Source organism: Canis lupus, chromosome 16 (assembly GCF_003254725.2).
Source record: "Canis lupus dingo isolate Sandy chromosome 16, ASM325472v2, whole genome shotgun sequence".
NCBI lineage: Eukaryota > Metazoa > Chordata > Mammalia > Carnivora > Canidae > Canis > Canis lupus.
This window is the reverse complement of record NC_064258.1, coordinates 24,900,116-24,922,826: the sequence shown is the minus strand read 5'-3', so window position 1 is coordinate 24,922,826 and position 22,711 is coordinate 24,900,116. Positions and strand designations below refer to the sequence as shown.

At 44.9% G+C, this 22,711-nt stretch overlaps 1 protein-coding gene across 1 annotated transcript in view; it reads right to left on the bottom strand.

The window, feature by feature from the left end:
- Positions 1–22,711, bottom strand: part of ANK1 (ankyrin 1) — a 216,623-nt gene that overhangs the window by 20,072 nt on the left and 173,840 nt on the right. The window contains 11 exon segments of the mRNA XM_025440516.3: positions 14,260–14,406; positions 15,243–15,374; positions 17,106–17,180; positions 17,483–17,561; positions 18,826–18,945; positions 19,059–19,184; positions 20,159–20,374; positions 20,376–20,388; positions 20,667–20,763; positions 21,117–21,321; positions 22,045–22,256. Coding sequence (XP_025296301.3) covers positions 14,260–14,406; positions 15,243–15,374; positions 17,106–17,180; positions 17,483–17,561; positions 18,826–18,945; positions 19,059–19,184; positions 20,159–20,374; positions 20,376–20,388; positions 20,667–20,763; positions 21,117–21,321; positions 22,045–22,256 — 1,422 coding nt within the window.

Genomic DNA, 22,711 nt, shown 5'->3' with positions numbered 1-22,711 from the left:
GCCTTCAAACCCTCCATGGAAATCTCTTTGGAATATATGTGAGCAGAACATTTTATTCAAGTGATCACTTTTCTTTTTTCTTTTTTTTTTTTTTAAAGATTTTATTCATTTACTTGAGAGAAAGAGCAGAGCGAGAGAGCACATGAGCTGGGAAAGGGGCAGATGGAGGGGGAGAAGCAGGTTCCTCACTGAGCAGGGAGCCCAATGCAGGACTCAAACCCTGGGATCATGACCTGAGCCAAAGGCAGACGCTTAACTGACTGAGCCACCCAGGTGCCCCTTTTCTTATTCTTGAAGACATTATTATATCATTTCTATTACTAATCAAGCATCTATTTTATTTAAAAAATACCTAATATGTCATTTTTAATTGTCACAAAAACTCTACAAGGAAAGCAATATTACTCTTACTTCCCAGATTAGGAAACTAGAGGTTCAGCAGGTGGCGCAGGGCACACAGTTGGTGAGAGTGGTCTTGTCACTGGATTCTGCTATTAGCATCTTTAAAAATTGCTTTATTGAGGTATAGTTGACATACAGTAAGTGCACATATTTGAAAGAGATAATTTTATAAGCTCCAAGAAACAATCACCACAATGAAAAGAGGGATATTCATCGCCCTTGAGAGGTGTCCTCACGCTTCTTTGTAATCCTTGCTTCTGCGTCCCCATTCCCAGGTAACCACTGATGGGCTTCTATCACTACGCATTGAGTTGCATTTCCCAGAACTTTATATAAATGGACTTAGACAGTGTATACTCTTTCCTGTCTGTTCTTTCACTAGACCTCGTTATTTGGTCATCCACGGCTGTTGAACGTATTGATGAAATATCCATTATTCCTGCTGAGCTGTACTCCATTAGATGGATATACCACAGTTGGTTCATCCATTTACCTGTTCATGCACATTTGAGTTGCTTCCAGTCTAGTTTGGGGCTGTTACAAATAAAGCTGCTTGTCTGTGTGAACACATGCTTTTTCATTTGGGTACACATCTAGGAACAGAGTGGCTGGCTCATATGATAGGTGTATTTTAACCTCTTAAGAAGCAAAGTATTTTCCGAATTGGTTGTCCCATTTATGTTCCACCAGCAGTGTATGAGAGTGCCAGTTCCCCATATCCTCAATGATACCTGGTATGATCAGCCTTTTGCATTTTAGCCATTCTTACAGGTGGTTAGTGGTATCTCCTTATAGTTTTAACATGTTATTTCCTTAATGACTATGAAGCATCTTTTTAGGTGCTAATTTGCCATCTGTATCTCTTTTGGGTTAACTGTCTGTTCAAATCTTCTGTTCTAAAAACTGGGTTGTTTTCTTAATATTGAATTTTGAGAGTTCTTTGTATATTCTGGATACAGGTCCTACATCAGATGGTCATTTCCAATAGTTTCTCCCAATCTGTGGCTTATGTTTTTACTTTCTTAACAGCGTATTTTGAATCACAAAATTTTAAATTTGATGAAGCCCAATTTATCACTTTTCTTATAGATTGCACTTTCAGTGTTGTCTTGGAAATCTTTGCCTTACCTAAGATTTCTAAGGTTTTCTTTTATGTTTTCTTCTAGAAGTTTTACAGTTTTATGTTTATTTCTAGAAGCTTTTGTGTTGGGTTTTACATTTAATCTACCATCCACTTTGCATTAATTTTTGTATATGCTGATGCAAGGTATGAATCCAAGTTCATTTTTGCTTATGAATTTCCAATTGTTCCAGCCCCATTTGTAAAAATTATCCTTTCTACACCAAAATGCCTTTGCACTTTCGTTGAAAATCAGTTGTTCATATATATGTGGTTCTATTTCTGAACTCCATTCTGTTCCACTGATTTATTCATCTTTATGACAATGCCACACTGTAATGATTACTGTAGCTTTGTAATACATCTTGAAGTCAGGTAGTGTAAATCCTCCAACTTTGCTTATTTTCAAAGTTGTTGTGGATATTCTAAGTCCTTTACATATGAATTTTAGAAGCACTCTGTCTACAAAAAAAGCCTACTGGGATTTTTTTTTTAACATGCCTGCTGGGATTTTGATTGGGATTGCATCAAATATATGGATCGTTTAAAGGAGAAGTGACAATATCAAGTCTTCTGACCCATTAACAAGGTGCATCTCTACATTTATTTAGGTCTTCTCCAACTGCTTTCAGTAATATTTTGTAATTTTCAACATGTAAGTCTTTCACATCTTTTACCAGATTAATCTCAAAGTATTTCAATGTTTTCAATGTGACTGTAAATGATATACTTTTTAAAACCTCAATTTACAATTGTTTACTGCTAGGATAAAAAACGTTGAAATGCAATTAATTTTTATATATTGAAATTGTATTCTGCAACCTCACTAAACTCACCTATGAATCACTCTTTTGTAGATTCCATGAGATTTTTTATATAGTTGATCTTACTATCTGTGATTAAAGAGTTTACTTCTATCTTTTCCAATCTGGTTGTCTTATATTTCTCTTGCTTGCCTTACTGTATTGGCGAGCATCTCTAATGCTGAACAGAAGCAGCGAAAGTAGGCATCATTGTCTTGTTACTGAACTCAGAGGGAAAGCATTCAGTATTTTACCATTAAGTGTAACGCTAGCTTCAGGTTTTTTGTAGATGCCCCTTATCAGGTTGGATGAATTCCTTTCTATTCTTACTTTGCTAGGAGTTTTTGTTGTTGTTGTTGTTGTTTTTATCAGTAATGGATGCTGGATTTGTCAAATACTTTTTTCTGCATCTATTGTGACAATCATATGGTTTTTCTTTTTTTTTTTTTAATTTTTATTTATTTATGATAGTCACCCAGAGAGAGAGAGAGGCAGAGACATAGGTAGAGGGAGAAGCAGGCTCCATGCACCGGGAGCCCGACGTGGGATTCGATCCCGGGTCTCCAGGATCGCGCCCTGGGCCAAAGGCAGGCGCCAAACTGCTGCGCCACCCAGGGATCCCTCATATGGTTTTTCTTTTTCAGTTTGTTAATCTGATGAATTACATTGATTTGTTATTTCTATCCTTTTAAATTTGTTAAGGTGTGTTTTATGGCCCAGAACATGGTCTATCTTGGTGAATGTTCCATGTGAACTTGAGAAGAATCTGTATTCTGCTGTTGTTGGATGAAGTAGGCTATAGCCATCAGTCATATCCAGTTTATGATGGTGTGGTTGAGTTCAAGTGTATCCTCACCCATTTTCTGCCTACTAGGTCTGTCCATTTCTGATACAGGGGTGCAGAGGCTTCCAACTCTGATAGTGAATTCATCTATTTCTTCTTGCAGTTCTCTCAGTTTTTACCTCCCATAGTCTAATGCTCTGTTATTAGGCACATACACATTAAGGATTATTATGCCTTCTTGGAGAATGACCTCTTTATCATTAGGTCATGCCCCTCTTTCTGTCTGAAATTAATGTAGCTTCTCATGCATTCTTTTGATTAGTGTTAACACATTATACTTTTGTCCACCAATTTACTTTTAATCTACATGTCTTTGTGTTTAATATGGGTTTCATGTAGACAAGATGTGCTTTTTGATGCATTCTGTGTCTTTCGATTGGTACATTTAGATCATTGACACTCAAAGTAATTCTTGATATAGTTAGCTTAATAGGTATCATAAATTTGTTACTGTTTTCCACTGGTTACCCTTGTTCTTAGTTCCTATTTTATCTTCTATTCTTTTTTTGCCTTTTGTCATTTTAATTGAGTATTTTATATGATTCTATGTTTTCTCCTTTTTTAGCATATTAGTTATGCTTCTTTGAAAAAAAGTTTTTAGTGGTTGCCCTAGAGTTTGCAATATTTACTTATGTAGTCCACTTTCAAATAACACTATAGCACAAGTAGTGTGAGTACCTTATTACAAAGTAATCTTAATTCCTCCTTCCCATTCCTTCTACCATTGCTGTCCTGTCTCTCTTCATTCATTTCACTTGTATACAAGCATATACACACATATGTGCATGCATAAGATACATACATAAGCATACATAATTGAATACATTATTGCTATTATTGTTTTGAACAAACCATAGATCAACTGAGAGTAAGAAAATATAGGCTTCTATTTTCCCTTAATCTTTCTTTGATGCTCTTCCTTACTTTATGTATATCCAGGTTTCTCACCCATATTGTTTTCTTTCTCTCAAAAGAACATCTCTTAATACTTTTTGCAAGGTATGTCTGCTGGCAACAAATTCCCTCAATTTTTGGTTATCTGAGAAGTCTTTATTCCTCTTTCACTTTTGAAGCATAGAATTTTATAGGATATGGAATTCCATGTTGATGTTTTCTTTTCTCAACACTTTAAATATTTTACTCCACTTCCTTCTTATCTGTAGGGTTTCTAAGAGAAGTCATATGTAGTATTATCTTTGCCCCTCTATAGGAATGGTGTGTTTTCCCCTTGGGTTTTTATTTTTTCAGGATTTTTTTCTTTATGTTTGACTTTCTATGATTTGAAAATGATATGCCTAGGTGTAGCTCTTGGCATTTATACTACTGTGTTCTCTAAGCTTTCTGATCTGGAGGTTGGTATCTGACATTAATTTGAGTAAATTCTGTCATTATTTTTTCAAATATTTCTTCTGTTCCTTTCTTTCTTCTCCATCTGGTATTGCCATTATGTGTACGTTACACCTTCTGTAGTTGCCCCTACACTCCTTGGATAATCTATTCTGTTTCTTTCGGTCTTTGTTTTCTTTACATTTTGGTTTTGGAGATTCCTGTTGACATATCCTCACACTCAGAGATTCTTTCCTCAGCTGTGTTCAGTATACTAGTAAGCCCATCAAAGGCATTCTTCATTTCTGTCAGTGTTATCTCTAGTATTTGTTTTTTTTTTCTTAGGATTTCCATTTCTCTGCTCATATTGCCCATCTGTTCTTACATGCTGTCTACTTTTCCATTAGAACTCTTAGCATATTGATCATAGTTGTTTTAAATTCCCAGTCTGATAATTCCAACATCCCTTGCCATGTCTGGTTCTAACATTTGCTCTGTCTCTTCAAACTGTGGTTTTTGCCTTTTGGTATGTTTTATAAATTTTTCCTGATATCCAGAGGTGATGTACTAGATAAAAGGAACTGCTGTGAATAAGCCTTTAGTAATGCAGTGGTGAGATGTGGGGGGAGGAGAAGCATTCTACAGTCCCAGGATTAGGTTTCAGTCTTCTAGTGAGCCTCTCTGCCTCTGGACTATGAACTTCACAAGTATTAACAATATTTTCCCTCTATCTTAGGTGGGAAAAGATAGCTAGCATAGGCTGGCTATATGTCCTTTCTCCCATGTGGTTAATTTTTAAAATTTGAGAATGTTTCTCTTATCACATGTGGGTACTCCCCCCCCCCCAAAGTACTTATCAGTATAGTGTAAGCCCTGGCTGTTGGGTTTTCTTTCTTTCTTTCTTTCTTTCTTTCTTTCTTTCTTTCTTTCTTTCTTTCTTTCTTTCTTTCTTTCTTTCTTTTTTCTTCTCTTTCTTTCTTTCTTTCTTTTTCTTTCTTTCTTCTTTCTCTCTTTCTTCTCTCTTTCTCTCTCTTTCTCTTTCTCTCTTTCTCTCTTTCTTTTTTTCTTTTTGACTTTTTGTAATGCAAGTTAATGACCGACGCTTTGATTGCCCAGGTATCCACTTCAAAGACGGGCACTGAGCGGGGCATTTGACGGGATGAGCACTGGGTCATATGCTATATGTTGGCAAATTGAACTCCAATAGAAAAAAAACAAAACAAAACCCAAAGATGGCTATCTCAAACACTTTACCAGCCACATGACTAGATAAAAGGCCAGACCACCTCTCCTGACTGAGGCTCCTTTGTTATGGAGATCTTGGCTGATTTCAATATTGATTTTTCTTTTCTCACGCTTTAAACTCCCACTTTTATGTTTTATAAGAGTTGGCCCATGAGAGGAGCCTGGGTGGCTCAGTTGGCTAAGTGTCTGCCTTTGACTCTGGTCATGATCTCAGGGTCCTGGGATTGAGCCCTGTTTCAGGCTCCCCTGCTCAGTGGGGAGTTTGGTTCTCCCTCTCACTCTCCCTGCTTGTAGTGCTCTTTCTCTATCTCAAAAAATAAAAAAATAAAATCTTAAAAAAAAAAAAGTGAGCCCATAAAACCCTAGGCCCCCACTCTCAACCCCCCAAAAAGCAGAACCCCAGCCCCAAGCTTGCTCTCTCTCTATTCTCACAACCTTGCTATGTGGCCCTAAAAATGTTATGTAATTTTCAGTTCTGTAAGCAATAAACTTTTAACTTCCAAAGCCTCCTGGTGGTTATTGCTACCAGGCACCTTGTAATCATAATAAACACAAGAGTTGGTCCAGCCACAATATTAGCTATTGATAAGCTGGGCCCGACACACAACTGGCATTCTATAAATTTTGATGTCTTCTATTTTTACTTACATTCAACTCAGAATATATTCTAATTTCCCTTTTATTCTCCTGTTTGACCCATGGATTATTTAGAAGTGTATTATTTAGCTTCCAAATGTTTGAGATTTTCCAGATTTTCTGTTTTTGTTTTCTAATTTAGTTTCACTCTGGTCAGAGAACATGCTTTGTATATCTCAAATTCTCTAAACCTGAGACTCACTTTATAATCTAGAATATGGTCCATATTGGTATAAGTCCCAGATGCAACTGAAAAGAATGTGCATGCTGCTGTTATGGGATGGAATGTTTATAAATGTCAATTAGGTCAAGCTGGATGATAGTGTTGTTCAAATTTTCTATATGCTTACTGATTTTTCTACTTGTTCTATCAATTTTCAAGACAGACATACTGAAATCTCCCACTCAACTTCAGTTTTGTGTATTTCTCACTGCAGTTTTCTGTTTTTGCTTCATGTATTTTAAAGCTATATTACTAAGTGCATAAACATTTAGAATTGTTATGCCCTTTTGATGAACTACTTATGAAAATTTTTTTCATCACTGGTAATATTCTTTGTTCTGAAATCTACTTGTTTGATATTAATATAGGCATGTTAGTTGTCTTTTGATTAATGTTAGCACAGTTGATCCTTTCTCATCCTTTTATTTATAAGGAATCTATGCTATGATATTTGAAGGGCATAGTTGAGATCTACCTGTATATTCAGTATGACTATCTCTGCCTTGAAAAAAAATTTTTTTTTAAATTATTTTTTAAAGATTTTATTTATTTATTTATGACAGACACAGAGAGGGGCAGGCAGAGACACAGGCAGAGGGAGAAGCAGGCTCCATGCAAGGAGTCCCGATGCCCCAGGCCAAAGGCAGGCACCAAACTGCTGAGCCACCCAGGGATCCCCTATCTCTGCCTTTTAACTAGAGTATTTATTTTATTTTTAAAAAAGATTTTATTTATTTATTCATGAAGTGCAGAGAGAGAGAGAGAGAGAGAGGCAGAGACATAGGCAGAGGGAGAAGAAGTAGGCTCCATGCAGGGAGCCCCTTGTGGGACTCTCCCTGGATTCTGGGATCATGCCCTGAGCCAAGGCAGATGCTCAACCACTGAACCACCCAGGCATCCCTCAATTGTAGTATTTAGACCATTTCCATTTAATGAGATTGTTTACATGATTAGGTTTAAATCACTTCCTAATTTCTACTTTTCTTTTTATCCCATCTGTTCTTCTCTTTTTCTTCTTTATATGTCTTCTTTTGGATTAATTAAAATTTATTATGATTCCATTTGATCTATTTTGATAGATTATTGGGTATAAGTCTTTGCTTTATTATTTCAGTAGTTGCTTTAAGGTTCATAATATATATCCTTGAACTACCACAGCCTACTCTTTTTTTTTAATAAAAAAATATATATTTATTTATTTATCTTAGAGAAACAGAGTATGTGAGTGGGGTGAGGGCAAGAGGGAGGGGAGAAGCACATTCCCCACTAAGTATGTAGCCTGAGGCAGGGCCTGTCCCATGACCCTGAGTCCATGACTTGAGCAGAAACCAAGAGTCAGATGTGTAACCAACTGAGTCACCCATGTACCCCATCACAGTCTACTTTGAAGTGAAATTATAATACCTGGTATATAGTATAAGCACCTTATAATAGTACACTTCAATTTTTCCCTCTTGACTTTGACTTTTCTGCTATTGTCATACATTTACTTTTATATGTGTCATAAATCCAATATTCCATTGTTGTTATTTTTGTTTATGCTGTTAGTTATCTTTTAAAGAGATTTAAATAATGAGGAAATAATGTAGCTAACTAGAAAATTATGTATTTATCCTCACAGTTAACATTTTTGGCACTGTTAATTCCTTCTTGTAGATCCATATTTCTGGCTGGAATCATTTTACTTTGGCCTGAAAGACTTTATTTATTTATTTTTCAATGTTGCTTGAAGCAGGAGTCTCCTGATAATGAATTCTTTCAGTTTTTGTATGTTTTGAAAAGTCTTTATTTGCCTTCATTTTTGAAAGCTATTTTTGCTAGGTATAGAATTCTAGGTTACTTTGGAGATGTTCTTTAAATATGTGATCTACTTTTTATTTTTCTTTTGTGATCTACTTTAAAGGTGTTGCTTCACTGTCTCCTGAATTGCATTGTTTCTAACAAGAAGTTTGATGTCTTCCTTATCTTTGTTCTTTTGTACATAACATGTCCTTTTTTCTTTGGCTACTTTGAAGACTTTCTCTATCACTGCTTTTGACCAGTTTGTTTAAAATATGCCTTGCCATAGTTGTTCTCATGTTTCTTGGGCATGTGGTTCACTGAACTTCTTGGATCTGTATATTTATAGTTTTCATCAAATTTGGACATTTTTCAGCCCTTATTTCTTCCAATGCTTTTTCACCCATTCTCTGTTGGGAACTCTATTTTCACAAAGATAAGGTCACTTGAAATTGCCCCATACCTCACTGATGCTTTTTAAATTTATTTTCCTCTGGGGTTTGAAGAGTTTCTATTACTATGTTGCCATATTCATTAATCTTTTCTTCTGTAATGTTGAATCCCTTTCAATGTATTTTTCATCCTACACATTATAGTTTAATCTCTCAGAGATTGGTTTGAGTCTTTTAAAATGTTTTCTATATCTCTACTTAACTTTTTTAACAGCTGAACTACAGTTATAATAACTGCTTTACCATTCTTGTCTGCTAATTCTAACATCTGTTTCAGTTTAGAGTCAGTTTTTTTAAGACTTTTTAAAAATTTATTCATGAGATACACAGAGAGAGAGAGGAAGAGACACGGGCAGAGGGATAAGCAGGCTCCATGCAGGGAGCCCAACGTGGGACTTGATCCTGGGTATCCAGGCTAAAGGCAGCACCAAATTGCTGGGCCACCGGGGCTGCCCTAGAGTCAATTTTAATTGATTAATTTTTAATTTTTCTCTCTTATGGTTCACATTTTTCTATCTCTCTTAATGTCTAGTAATCTTTAGCTGGATGTCAGACATTATAACTTTTATCTTGGTGAGTGCTAGATATTTCTGTATTCCTATGAATAATCTTGAGCTTTGTTCTGTTATGCAGTTAGGTAACTTGGAAATGATCTGATCCTTTTGAGGTTTACTTTCAAGGTTGAAAGGACTGGAGTATTGATCAACTAGGGCTAGGTTTTTTTTTTTCCATTTCTTTTTTGTCCACTATGCAATATCTCTGAATGCTCAGTCTGACTGTTGGGAATAGACAATTACCACTCAATCAAAACTTGCAGGGGACCCTCTGAAGATCTACAGAATTCTCTAAGCAGCTATGTCTTCCCTAGTACTATATAACTCAGGAACTCTAGCTGCCCCATTCTCTCTGGATTTTCAACAACTTCTCTTCAACCCAGGGAAAATTCTGGGATTTTTCTCCCCTGTCATGACCTGGAAACTAGCAATTATAGAGTTTCCTCAATTATTTCCCATGTCGCATAGATCACTGTCTCTTGTTGACTAATGTCCAAAGTTGTAAGAATTGTTGTTTCATATATTTGGCCCGGTTTGGGGAGCAGGGGTGGGGAGGTGGGGATTGTTTTAAGCGGGAGGTTATATTCAGTCCTTATTTATTTACCTCATTTTGGCCAGAAGTGGAATGCTCCTTAAAAATCCCCTTGGATATAGCCAAGTGAATATTCTGTCACTTTTGGGAACCTCTGTAAGACCTGATAAGGACAGGAAGAGGGTAGCTATACTGGCCACAGCATACCTGAGGCTCATTCTTGGGCATCTTTTGGGATCTTCCCTCCTTAAAATTTCCATGGTCTTTACTTTAATGGAATTTCAACCCAATGGGATGTGTCCATGAAGAGAACTCACACACAAGGACACCTGGGTGGCTCAGCGGTTGAGAGTCTGCCTTCAGCTCAGGGCATGATCCCAGAGTCCTGGAATCGAGTCCCACATCGGGATCCCTGAAAGGAGCCTGCTTCTCTCTCTGCCTATGTCTCTGCCTCTCTCTCTCTCTGTCTCTCATGAATAAATAAATAAAATCTTTAAAAAATAAAAAGAACTCACACACACCCTCTACTAGGACTTCCTGCTTTTTCTTTTCTTTTTTTTTTTTTTTCCTGCTTTTTCTTTATCCTGGAGCCCCTCCTCTAGAAATAGTGTTTAGGGCATATGCCTTGCTGTTCCCTCTCAGGCTCCAGAGAGGAAGTTCAGGCTCCACTGATCTATCCACATCCCCATAAGCTTAGATCTGGGTCTGTGGGTGGCCATATACAGTGTCAGTGACCATGACTATTAAGTCAGAGCAATGCTCATAAGGCCTAAGCACATTCTCATGAGGATTATCTCACAAAATCTGGGGTGGGCCAGACCATAATAAGGTCTGCTGAATCCCCTTGGCTGAGTTTCAGAAGTATTATCTATCTTTCTAAGAGTCTTGTGTGACTCTGCCACACCTAAGTCACCAGCCCATCCCTCAGTTTAGAGCTCCCTGCTCTGGGGTTGCATTTTGGGGAAGTCAGGCAAGACGCAACTATACCTACTGCTTTGGGGCAGAGCACAGGACAGTAGTCCTTCCCCAAGTCTCTCCTCATCTCAGGTTAGCCTCCTGGGTCTCTGCTAACCAAGATGTAATGATCACTCTCATAGTTCAATGTTAGTAGCAAACTAGACAAGGAGTGGGCAGCCAACCTTGCTTCAGACAAGAGCCACATTCACCAGTTGTATTTAGGAGTTGATAGAGGTAAAACACATTTTATTTCTAAGTAGACATTACTACATCCAATTTATCAAGCAAATGGACCTAACAAGTATGGATGTGAGATGTCCATTTTTTCCCTTTTATATGAGAAATCTGATTTGTTTTTTAAAACATGCTTTTTGTTTTGTTTCATAGGCATTTTTTTCCTTTATGTTTATTACCCAAGAGCCCAACACATTACCCTCTTGTATAGGGGAAGAAAAGTGGCGTTTGAACTTAAGCTCCCTTCTGCTCTGACCAGGCCAGGTATATATGGCAAGAGGAACCAGGAAGGAAGGAAAACAGGCCTCAGATTTGTTTCCCTGACACCACAGAGCATTGAAACACTGCCCTTCATCCCCATGGCTTCATAGGGAGGCTCAGACAGCAAAGAAAGAAGATAAGTGCAAAGGAGGCAAGGGACAACAGTGACATCAGTGTGGAGGGCTGAGCTAGAACCAGGACAAGTCATCATGGGTCCCTACCCTGGAGAGTGCTAGAGGAGCCACAAGAGGCTGCTCTCTCCCCACCTTTCTACCTCTCCTCCCTCCTGCTCCTTCTTTTCAGGCCAGAATGGTACTCAGATATGGGATGGTCTTCCTGGGACAGGGAAGAGGGCAGGATAAACATATAGAAGCCAATTCTCGTGCCAGAGGGCACAGTAGACCAAGACAGGTGTCTGTCTATTAATGAGTGTCTGCATGGGCCACAGTAAGGAGCATTGTGTCCATCAGGAGGCCTGCCGGAGGAGGGGTTGAAGGTGTGACAGGGCTGGACAGGGAAGCCAGGATGCATAGAAGCATTTGGTTTATGATTGTCTAAAATCAGCCAAGCAGGGAGATGAACCCTTTGAACACTTAGGTGAGATCATGCTAGTCTTTCACTCCAAAGCCTCCAGTGGCACTCTGTCTCACTGCCAGGAAACACAATGTCCTTAGGGTAGTCTGTAAGAGCTGGCCTCCTGTTGCCCTCTGAGCTCTGCTCCTGCCCTTTCTTCCTCCCTCCCTCATTATATCATTCACTTGCATATTACATAGTTGCATGAAACTCCAAATGGCAGGTAAGCTCTATGGAGGCAGAGTCTTAGGGGATTTTTGTGCATGTCTATCTGAAAACTGATTTATCTCCCCTGCCCAGACTGGTGCCTGGCATGCGGCGGGCATTTCAATAAGTATTTTCCAGCAGACTAACTACAACAGAGCCTTTTCCACCCACCAGTCACAGAGCACCCAGTCCCACAGAGGGATTTCCGACTCTGTTTAGGCATTGGACTCTCTAGGCCTGACTGGGGCTGCAAGTCTTGAGGCCAATGGGAGACTCCTAAGTTTCTGAGTTTGGGGCTCTTTTTTTTTTTTTATTGTGATAAGAACACTTAACATGGGATCCACCCTCCTAACATATTTTTGGCTGCCATACTGCCTTGTGTATACGCATAATTCTAGGTGCTTGTTGTTCTCTAGGTACATAATTGGGGCACAAAGAAACAAAACCTCTGCTGATTTGACTTGACTGAAACAGCACCGGGAATGTTAAGAAACCCAACCAAGTGATCAGATAGCAAAGAGAAAAGGGAAAGCGTTTTGCCATGTGGATTTCCAGAAGTTTTCAGCATTCCTCAGCATTCCTCCCTGTGAAAGAGAGCTGGGCCACCTAGCAGTCCCTGCAATGCTCTGCCGGGTCCCCTGAGGGATGTGGCAGCGGACCATCATCCTGGAGCTTTATTATGCCAGGTATGAGAGCAAGCAGAGTGCTGTCTGCAGCCTCCCCTGGAGCCAGAGACAAGCCCGCCTCGCAGTGCACACGCGCACACATGCCCTCGCACACAGCCCTGAGACACGTGGGGAGGAAGGGCTGACGTCTTTCTGGACATGCATCTGTGGAGGTGGCTGGCCCCTGAACCATCTGGCTGAGGTGGAGGCAGTAGAGACAGGCAGTGTGAGAGAATGAGTGGACTAGATGTCCAAGTGAGGTCAGAGGCAGAAGAGAAAGGTGACAGGACGTGATTAGCAGATGAGCCCTGCACCCAGCGGTGGTGCGAGATGGCAGGTTTCAGGAGACACAGGACATAGGAGAGAGAAACGGGTGATGGGCTCGGCATATGAAGGCTCCACAGGCTGAAGGAGGCCCCGTGCCCAGACCAGCAGAGAACGTGTCCGCTCATGGCACATGGAGCACATGGGTGTGTGACCAGGGACGGCCAGGACATGGCAGCTTGGGGAGCACAGCATCATGTAGCTGCCCAGGTTCACAGATGAGGCACCATTGAATTCAATGGTTTCTTCAAGGTCTATTAAGACTCTTCAGAGTCTAGTCTAACTTGCTAACTTTAAAGAAGAGAAGACAGCTCAGTAGCTCATGGAATCAAGGGAAAGAAGGAACTGGAACCCTAGCTTCCTGGCTCCTACCAAAGAGTAGGGCTGTTTGTGTGCCCAGTGGTTGGAGAGAGGGCAAGTGAGGGAGAATGAGGGGAGGACACCTAGCCCCCCCTCCTTACTGCAGCTGGCCAAGTTCACTGCTACTGTAAGGAAAGAGGTGCACAGGGGCGCCCTCCCCCCCCAGCAGGGCCTTAGGGACAAAGGTCAGGGGCCTCTGGGTTGCCTCCCCTGAGGACTGGTCACACTGAGTGTCTATGCCATGCTTGAAGCATATTAAAAAGAGAGAGATGAAAGAGATGGGAAAAGGGACAGAGAGAAAAGGAGAGACCAGACTCAAAGAAGAGTAGCCCACTTAGCCTCACAGAAGGACGGCAGCAGGTCTCTGAAAACACCAGCCAGCTTCTCAGATCTTGGGCCAGAATCTCCTATGCCCCTTACATCTCTACCACTGACTGTTTCACAGATGGGGACACAAGCCCAAAGAGGGTCCACTCCTGGCACAGAACTGTAGAGAGGGGCAGGAGTCCAGCCGCTGCCCGGACTCCAGCCCTTCTCTGGAACCGGACCAGGAGCCTGCTGCTGCCCAGAGCATCAGGGAGCCTCTCTGCACAGGTGTGCACACCTGTCTCTCTTGCTGGCTTCTGCTCTCACCACCACCAGGGAGGGGCTCCATGGAACTGACCTCCTACTCAAGGGGGAGATGGTTTCATGAATTGTCACGCGCTGCTGCCTGGAAAGTGGCACTCAGCTCAGCCCCATCTCCTCCCGGGAGACACTCACCATTCATCTGGGAGGGTGATGAAGAGTAGTCCCGGTCGGTGTGCCGCCGCTCAGGCTTCAGATTGCGGCTTTGTCTGCCAGAGCCCTCCAGCATGTTCACGATCTCACTCCGGTCAATGTTGCGCAGGGCTGCGTACAGATTCTCCACTGCGTGGGGGGAGAAGGGAAGGGGCGCTTGCCAAGGGGATTCTCACCACCGTGGGCAGGGTGGAAAGGGTGTGGGGCTCGGGCTCTGGGGCTCGGGAAGCAGGCAGGTTGGAAGTGGGGGAATATGGTGGAATTATCTTCTCAGAACGCAGAGGCAACTCTTGTTTGTCAGAATCAAAACTGCCTGCCTCTTGGGGGGATGCTTTGTTATCCTTCCACGGATCTTTTCTGAACCCTAACAGTGGCCAATTTCAGAGCATGGAAAGACTGTTTTTTTTGTCTTCTAAGGGGAATTCCACAGGGAATGAGAGTGAGGAGAAATGGATACTGTCCTTTGGAAATCCTTGGTCCCTGCCAGTTGATTTGAGATGCAAATGCAGACACTCAATTTCCTCTCTAGTGTTTCTGAGGATTGGGAATTGAGTTGAGGAAGAGCTGAAATGAGTGAGACAGATCTTCCCTCCCCACTGGAGGAAAAGATAGTACTGCATCAGGCAGGGTGCTCTGTCCTGAGAGGATGGTCATCATTGTTTAAGAAACTCAACAGGAAGTCACATGCCCTGCACCTAGGCTGTCATCTCGTCCACGTGTGACTGTTACCTTAGTCACATGGGGAAAGGCAGAGGCCAAGACGCTCCTGTCTTCCAATGACAGGACCGTCTGGAGGACCCCGTGACCCTGAGAGGTGTGTGTGTGAGTGACAGAGACAGAGACAGAGACAGAGGATGCAAAAAGGGCAACGATCACAATGGGAATGAGAAGGAAGAACTGCTGGGGTGAAGAGGTCCTGCAAGGGCTTAGGAAGGAGAAGCCTCCCACAGCTTAACGGTACTGACTGTTGGCGTTTTTGCCTTCTCGAAGGACCCAGAGGTTCAGCAAGGCTGCGCTCTGCTCCAGCAAGGAGTTGGGATTTTCCACGCGGATCCTGTTGATGTCTTCCACACTGAACTGCAGCTCCCGAGCCAGCTCTGCAAGCAAGCAACCAGGCCTGGTGTGAGCTGGCCGCCGCCTGGCTCCGGCTCCCTGAGGGGCGCTGTGCGGGGGTGGGAGGGGTGCCTGGCGGGGAGTGCCAGGAGTTACACAACAACCTCCCCACTGGAGCTGGGGTTCCTTCTTACCCAAAAGCACCTCATGAAAAACAAGCACCCATATCTTTGTATCTCCAGAAAATGGGGCAGGAATAGGAGTGCTCAAAAAAAGGTATGGAATGAGTGAGTGAATGAATGAATGAATGAATGTCCTTTCTTTGTTTCATCACTTCAAATATTAGATGACAACACTGAGCCTCTCAACAAGGTTAATGCTCATCCCAGGTCACAGGACAAGCTAATGCCAGAGCCAGGCGTGGGCAGAGCCCACAGAAGGCCACTGCAGGGCTGCCAGTATGACACCAGGATGCCATTTAGCTTTCCATGAAGAAGCAATTATAACAGAAATGCAGTTCTTGTACTTATGTTTCTTTAGGGAAAGGCATTATTTACATTTAAAATGAAAATACAAGTTCCCATCTAAATGCAAGGCAATAACGCAGAATGTTAGCTTTTCCCCTCCCATTATTTTGATTGTTATTTCTCACAGGTGCTTTGGAAGGGAGAACAGCCTCGGAGTCTAATTTCAAGGATGAGGGAGACCAGAGGGTTGGTGACAGTAAGAGACAGAATGTGCATGAACCGCCCCCCCCCCCCCACAAACACACACACACACACACACACGCACACAGAGGAGCAGCAGACATTCTTTTTTGGCTCTAGAATGAATAGTCCTATCCTTAAGAATGAATAGGCTTAGGAATGAACTTCTGTTATAAATTTTTGTCACAGAGCCTTTTGGCAAGTTATTGCTAAGGTTTCTGAGTTTGTCTGAAGCCTTCTCTATAGGGTGGCTGAGCAAAGAAGTTCAGTCCTATGAAAGTTAACAAAAAAGAGGGAGAGACTAAGTTATAGGGCCTGTGACTGAGTAAAACACATTTTGAGCTTACACCATATTTCCCCCCACACACAGCCTCATTTCAAATGAGACCTGCCCCGATCACTGATGGGACTTCTGGTAGACCTCAGTAACTGCTCAAGATTATAAGTGAAAGATTTTGAGACTTCTCCTTTTCTTCCTTTCCTTCCCTCAACAAAGCCAGCCCTTCAGGAAGGGCAATGTTAGCACGTGGAGCAGTGGCAGGGTTTGGTCACTAACTAGGTATAGAACTAGAGTCATTCCATTTAGCTGGATCTCAGTTTTCCCATTTGTAAAATGAGGTGAGCTAGATTGATTCTAAGGTCTCTTATAACTTCAAAAGTTGATTCTTTCTGGGGAACCTGGATGGCTCAGTCAGTTGAGTGTCCGACTTTTGGTTTTGGCTCAGGTCATGATCTTGCGGTCATGGGATCAAGCCCCACATTGGGCTCAGTGCTCAGTGTGGAATCTGCTTCAGATTCTCTCTCCTTCTCCCTCCTGCCCATTCTCTCTCTCCCTCTCTCTCTTTAATATATAAAGTCTTTTAAAAAGTTAATTCTTTCTTATAAAGAAAAACTAGGCAGAAATGGAGGAGGCACCCAAAGGCATTGCTTGGGCAACAGACTCATCCAAGACAATCACACATCAGATGTACCAAGGATGGTAAAAAGAGGCTGCTCGTGAAGGGAAGGAGCTGGAAGGGAGTGTGTAGACTGGCAAAGTGCCTTTCTGCCCCCAGGTCCTGGACTCACCCGCCCAGCTGAGGCCAAGGTGTTCTGATATGATAGCCATCTTCATATCTGCTCGATCTGTCCCACTGAGGAAACCTAGAGAGAAGCATTGGGTTGCATTCAGTAGTCTTGGTGGGACACATAGTCAGCAGGGCATGAGTAAATAACCTCATATGGAGGCTCAGTTCACAGGCTGACCCCACTGGGGTCGGTAGGCTGGCCTGGTGATCAAGCCTGTAAGGGGTAAGTACAGACCAGGGCCAAAGGCTTCATATTTCATGCTCAAAATAGGCTAAGCAAAGAGCGTCAGTGTGGAGCTCTTTAAGGAGTGAGGGGGAGCAATGTCACATATAACCTTCTGGAAAGGCAGCAAGCATGCACCACAAAGAGGTTCATACCCAGTGAGGATTCGCTGAGAATGCTGTATCTCAGGGCCAGTGGTGTCAAAGTCCTCCTCCTTTCATCAGTCATGATCGTCTGAAGGAGAAAGACAAAGAAAGGGTCCTTTGGGTCTGGGGTGTCCCCCTGCTTGGAGAAGGTGCATCAAGCCTGTGGGCTATGGGGTGGGACATGACCCCCATCCCAGCAAACAGTATGTAGCTTTGCTTCTCTGGAGCCACCACGTAGAGAACAGATGTGTGCAAAGAGGCAGGGGTGAGAGGGAGTGATGAGCTGCACACACTTCATTGAGAACAATAGTGATGGCAGGCTCACATGGCCCTTACCATGTGCCAGGCCCTGTGTGCTCACAATAGCCTCTAGGTGGGTACTATTATTATTTCTGTCTCATTGATGAGGGTACAGAGACATAGAGGGGTTAAATAACTTGCCCGATGTTGCTCAGCTAATAAGTGGTGGAGCTGGGGTTTGAACCTAAAAACTAAGGCTCTTTCTGGGTTCCTTTATACTCAAAAGATTTGTTTTTGGTACTGGTCTGAGGCCTAGCCCCCCAGCCCTACAGAGAGGCACCCAGATGCTTGCTCAAGGTTGTGGGAAATCCTCTTTTGAAAGAGAAGTGGGTTCACGCTCTTCCCAGACAGTAAAGAGAAACTGAGCCACAGACATATAGACATAGCCTTGCTTTTTCCCTAGTTGGGCATAGAAAGCTGACAGTAACAGCAGTGGCACAATGACACCAACAAGAACATAGAGATATATATGGGCCTTCTGAGGTCCTTCGAGTAGTGTGGACTCTGATGCTCTTACAGGGTTGGATAGATCAACACACTTGATCAAGCTGCCTTTTCTGAGCTCAAAACTTTGGATGTCTGCAGTGGCTAAGACCCCAGGGCTCCCTTCTCTGAGGGTCTGGCACCCTGGGGAAGATAAGCAAGTACATGAAAAAGAGGCTTGGAAGAAACTTAGCAAACGGCCAAGAACCTGGAGCAATCTGACACTGGGTTCTATGCCTCAGAGGCCTCGGTCAGCCAGGAAGTGCCAAGGTGGATGTTTTGGGGAATCCTTCTAACCTTTGAGAAAGAACATCCTAGAGGGCTCAAGGCCTACAGTGAGAAGATGCATACCATCGTCTGTCCCTGGCATTTGTTCCTTGCTTTGCGGGAAGGGCCAGGGCACACTGTCCCTGCCAGGCCACAGCCAGCTGTCCAGAAGACAGCCAGCAGCCTTCCCGTACCTCAGGGCATCCGAAGGCAGCTCTTCAACAGGAAGAAGCCCTTCAGAAAAGCACTTGCCCTTGAGTCTGTGCTGGGACCGCCTCTGGCCAGGGCCCCCATCAGCTCACCTTCACGAAGGCAGGCATGGTGATGTTCAAGTGGCAGAGAATGTGCTGGGTGTCCTCATACTTCATGGCTTTGCGTAGAAATGATAAGGACCCTGCTGGTTCTCGACTGTTGTCCCTCACCTAAATTCAATCACACGAAGGCAAGATTCAGGGGGCTGTTCCACAAGGCCACTGGGCTGGCTGGCTTAGAGATTTCTGCCTCCCGAACCTCCTCGACCCAGAGGGGTCAGCACCTTTACAGGTATGGCCAAACGGTTCTCCCGAAATGACTGGAAGTGGAAACTCCGCTGCTGGGCAGCTTTTTTGACAGGTACCAGGTTCCCAAAGAGCTCCGCAAAAAGAGGCATTCCTTCCAAAACCTGCAGGAGGAGAAAAGCAAATTCAGCTTTGTCGGGAGAAACACCTGCACGCCCTGTCCTGCCTGCAAGCTCTGGTCCTCCTCTTGCCAGCTCATGCCCCTTCTATGGCATGAGACACAGGGGCCATCCTCCGGGAAGCCCCACTGCTTGTTTTGAAAAAGGTTTTGCTGTGCTCGTTTCGGCAGCACATATATTGAAAAAGGTTTTGTTTCCAAAGTTACAATGAGTAAGGCATGCTTCCTCACTTCAAAGAATTTCATAATAGGCAGGAATCTTTATACATCCCTGGGTGGTTGATCAGGATCGCGATCAGAGTACTCTAGAACGCCACTAAAGTATCAAAGAGGCCTTCCCCAGAAAAGCTGGATCTCTTTTCACACCTGTCCAGAAATGCTGTTATAATCTCACCCATGGATATAAGGATCCCTACTGTGCATATAATGTGTTTGGCTGAGGGGTTATCATGAAGCCATTTGACAGTTGAGGAAACTGAGGCCCCAAGAGAAGAAATGCTCTGTCTAGTTAGTTCCTGCATCAGGACTAGAGGTAGGTCTAGTTCTGGAGCACCAGCCCTGTGTCCTCAGCTCCCTAGGAAGGCTCAGAAGAGAGCCTGTGGCCAGAGTTTGGGAAAGATCCCGGCCCCCTACATGTCTTGATGTGATGAGTCTCCTGGGAATAAGTTCAAATCCAGTCCCTGTTCCTTTCTCCTCACCTCATTTGTCCAGCTGCCCTCCTTGCATCATGGGGCCACTACCAGAACTCTGGCATAGCAGGTAAATGTGTGGGCTCCGGGGTCTGACTCCTCAGACAGATCCTTTCTCTACCTACGCTTACTTGTGTGACCCTGGGAGGGTTACTTTACCTCTCCTGGCCCCGGTGCCCTTGTCTAGCTGATAATAAAAGCACAGGCAGCTCTGAGAGTCGGGGGAGGCTGCGCTAGTCAGGCGCTCCGCGTCAAACACCCAGTGTGGTACCTCTATGTCCCTGCTCCGAGCCACCTCGATGAAGTTCTCGTGCTGCTCCAGGGTCTTGTCCACTTTATCATCTGTCATGCAGTAGCAGCGCAAACGCCCTTCCCGGGAGTCATTCATCTTAGCAAAAATGACAAACTTGGCCATATAGGGCACTGCGGTGAGCTCCTTGTACAACAAGGTGGCGAAGTTCACAGCTTCAGCAGTCCGAGGACAGTCAGGACAGCCAAAACCTACAAAGAGAGGGCTGATCACAGCAGGTTCTTGCAAGCCCAATGGCAAGCTTCATCTCCATGCAGACGGAAGGAGCTCGTAAACCATGGGGATGGCCGCTTGAACGTGCCCGGTGGTCAGCAAGGGGCTTCCATGTGCAAAGGGGAGCAGAAGCATCCTCGGGTCCGAGCCCAGGATGGGTGAGCCCGGGTGTGAGGATGGGGCCCGAGTGGGGGCAGCGCTGAACCTGCCATGTAGGGCCAGGGATTTCTCCAGGCTGGCCAGGGCTGAGGCTCACCTGGCAGAGACATTGGTGGTGAAGGCAGCACACTCGTTGGCATACACGAGCTTGGTCGTCCCTGTTATGTCTTCCCACTGAGCCTGGTCTGTTCCTCCTGCAACAGCAGCAGAGCTGGGCTGGGGGACAGTGTTCGGATGGCAGACACGGAGCCCGGCAAAATGCTGAGGGTGGCCCGGGGCACACCTGTGCTCTCATACTCTCCTCCTCCTGGTGACCCCTCCTCTAGGGCTCCAAGCGCTATTCCACAGAGGGGGCTCTACCCAGATGGATCACCCCTCCCTTGGTCCCTCCAGAGAGCACATTAGCCGGGGAAGCCCAAGCAAGCTGGTGGCTGCCTCCACCGTCTGCCGTCTTGCCACCATCCCCCACCGCACCACCACCAGATGCGGTCAGAAGGAGCCACTGCTGCTCAGGAGATGGAACAGAGGCCAGAGGGACACCTCTTACCAGTGACACTGCAGAGCAGCCGCAGGCTGGTGGTGTCGCCCTCCCCACTGTCTCTCGGGTTGTCTGTCCAAGAAGGAGGGAGCGGGATGCGAAGCCCGATGGGGCGGTAGAACTTCCGGCGCCGTGGCTCCACAGTGACAATGGGGCTGAATGTGGCCTGGTTGCCCAGCAGCTTGGTGACCAGCTCGTCTGGCACAGGCTGAGCCTGCGAGGCATCAAAGGTGCACCCTCAGCCTCGAGAACACAGGGGCTGCTTCGGGAGGGCAGCAGGTCCCCAAAGGGAGGGAGGGCCGTTCATGCCAGGGCATGGGGGCCTCCCCTGCTGGATGGTGCAGCTCTGTTTGCTGAGCACAGGGCCTGCCAGGCCAATGTCACTGCTGAGCTCTCTCTCCCTTTCCCTGATGCCCCTCATTCGCAGGAGCCCGCTGGGCACCAGTCATTCCTCTGCACGAAGCCCTGAGTGCTGAGCCCTTGGCGGAACACACCGAGCACCCAGCACCGAGCGCCTGCCTGAGCCCACCTGCCCAACTTTCTTTTGAGCTTTAAGGTCATGCCTCTAACTGAAATTTTATTTAATTACTTAATTAATTAATTAATTAATTTTTAAAAATATTTATTTATTTATGATAGAGAGAGAGAGAGAGAGAGGCAGAGACACAGGCAGGGAGAGAAGCAGGCTCCATGCTGGGAGCCCGACACAGGACTCAATCCCAGGACTCCAGGATTACGCCCTAGGCCAAAGGCAGGCGCCAAACTGCTGAGCCACCCAGGGATCCCCGTCTAACTGGAATTTTAATGCATTAGGCAAAAGTAGGGGGATGTCCTGGGGAAAGGGGCCTTTCTTCTGGGGGCCTTGAACCCCTCCCACCCTCCATGAATTCTGAGTTGGGGGAGAAGTCCCAGGTGGCGAGGAGTAAGGCCCTGTCACCTGCAGAGCCAGCTTCACTCTTTTGGTGACAGCATTTTCGGGGAACGTTGCCATCACCAGTGGGACCAGCTTGCTCTTCAGAAAGCCCCCCTCGGGGCCAATGATGTCAAAGTCCTGGCAGAGCCGGGACATGATGACAAAGTACAAGGGAAAGTCGGTGGTGATAATGCGGCACACCCTCTTCTTCTCCAGCTCCTCCAGACTCCCCAACTCTGCAATCACATGGCACGGGACCACCTATCAGTCACGCTGGGTGCAGGCTCAGTCACCTCCTCCCAGAACCTCCTCCTCCCTGGCTCCTGATCCATGCCCCCTCCCTGGGCACCCAGCAGTAGGGCTGCTTGGCCCCTCCCTGGGCACCTGGCAATGAGGCTGTGTGGCCCCTCCCCAGGCACCCAGCAGTGAAGCTGTGCAGCCCCTCCCCAGGCACCCAGCAGTGGGGCTGCACCGTCCCTCCCAGGACCCAACATTGAGGGTGTGCGCCTCCTTAGGAGCCCCAGGGACCCAGCAATGGGGATGTGCGCCTCCTTAGGAGTCCCAGGGACCCAGCAGCAGGGCTGCGCGGATGCTCTCCGGGCACCTAGCTGTGGGGCTGCAAGCCCCCTCCGCAGGCACTGAGTAGTGGGGCTGTGCGCCCCCTTAGGTGTCCCAGGGACCAGCTGTGGGG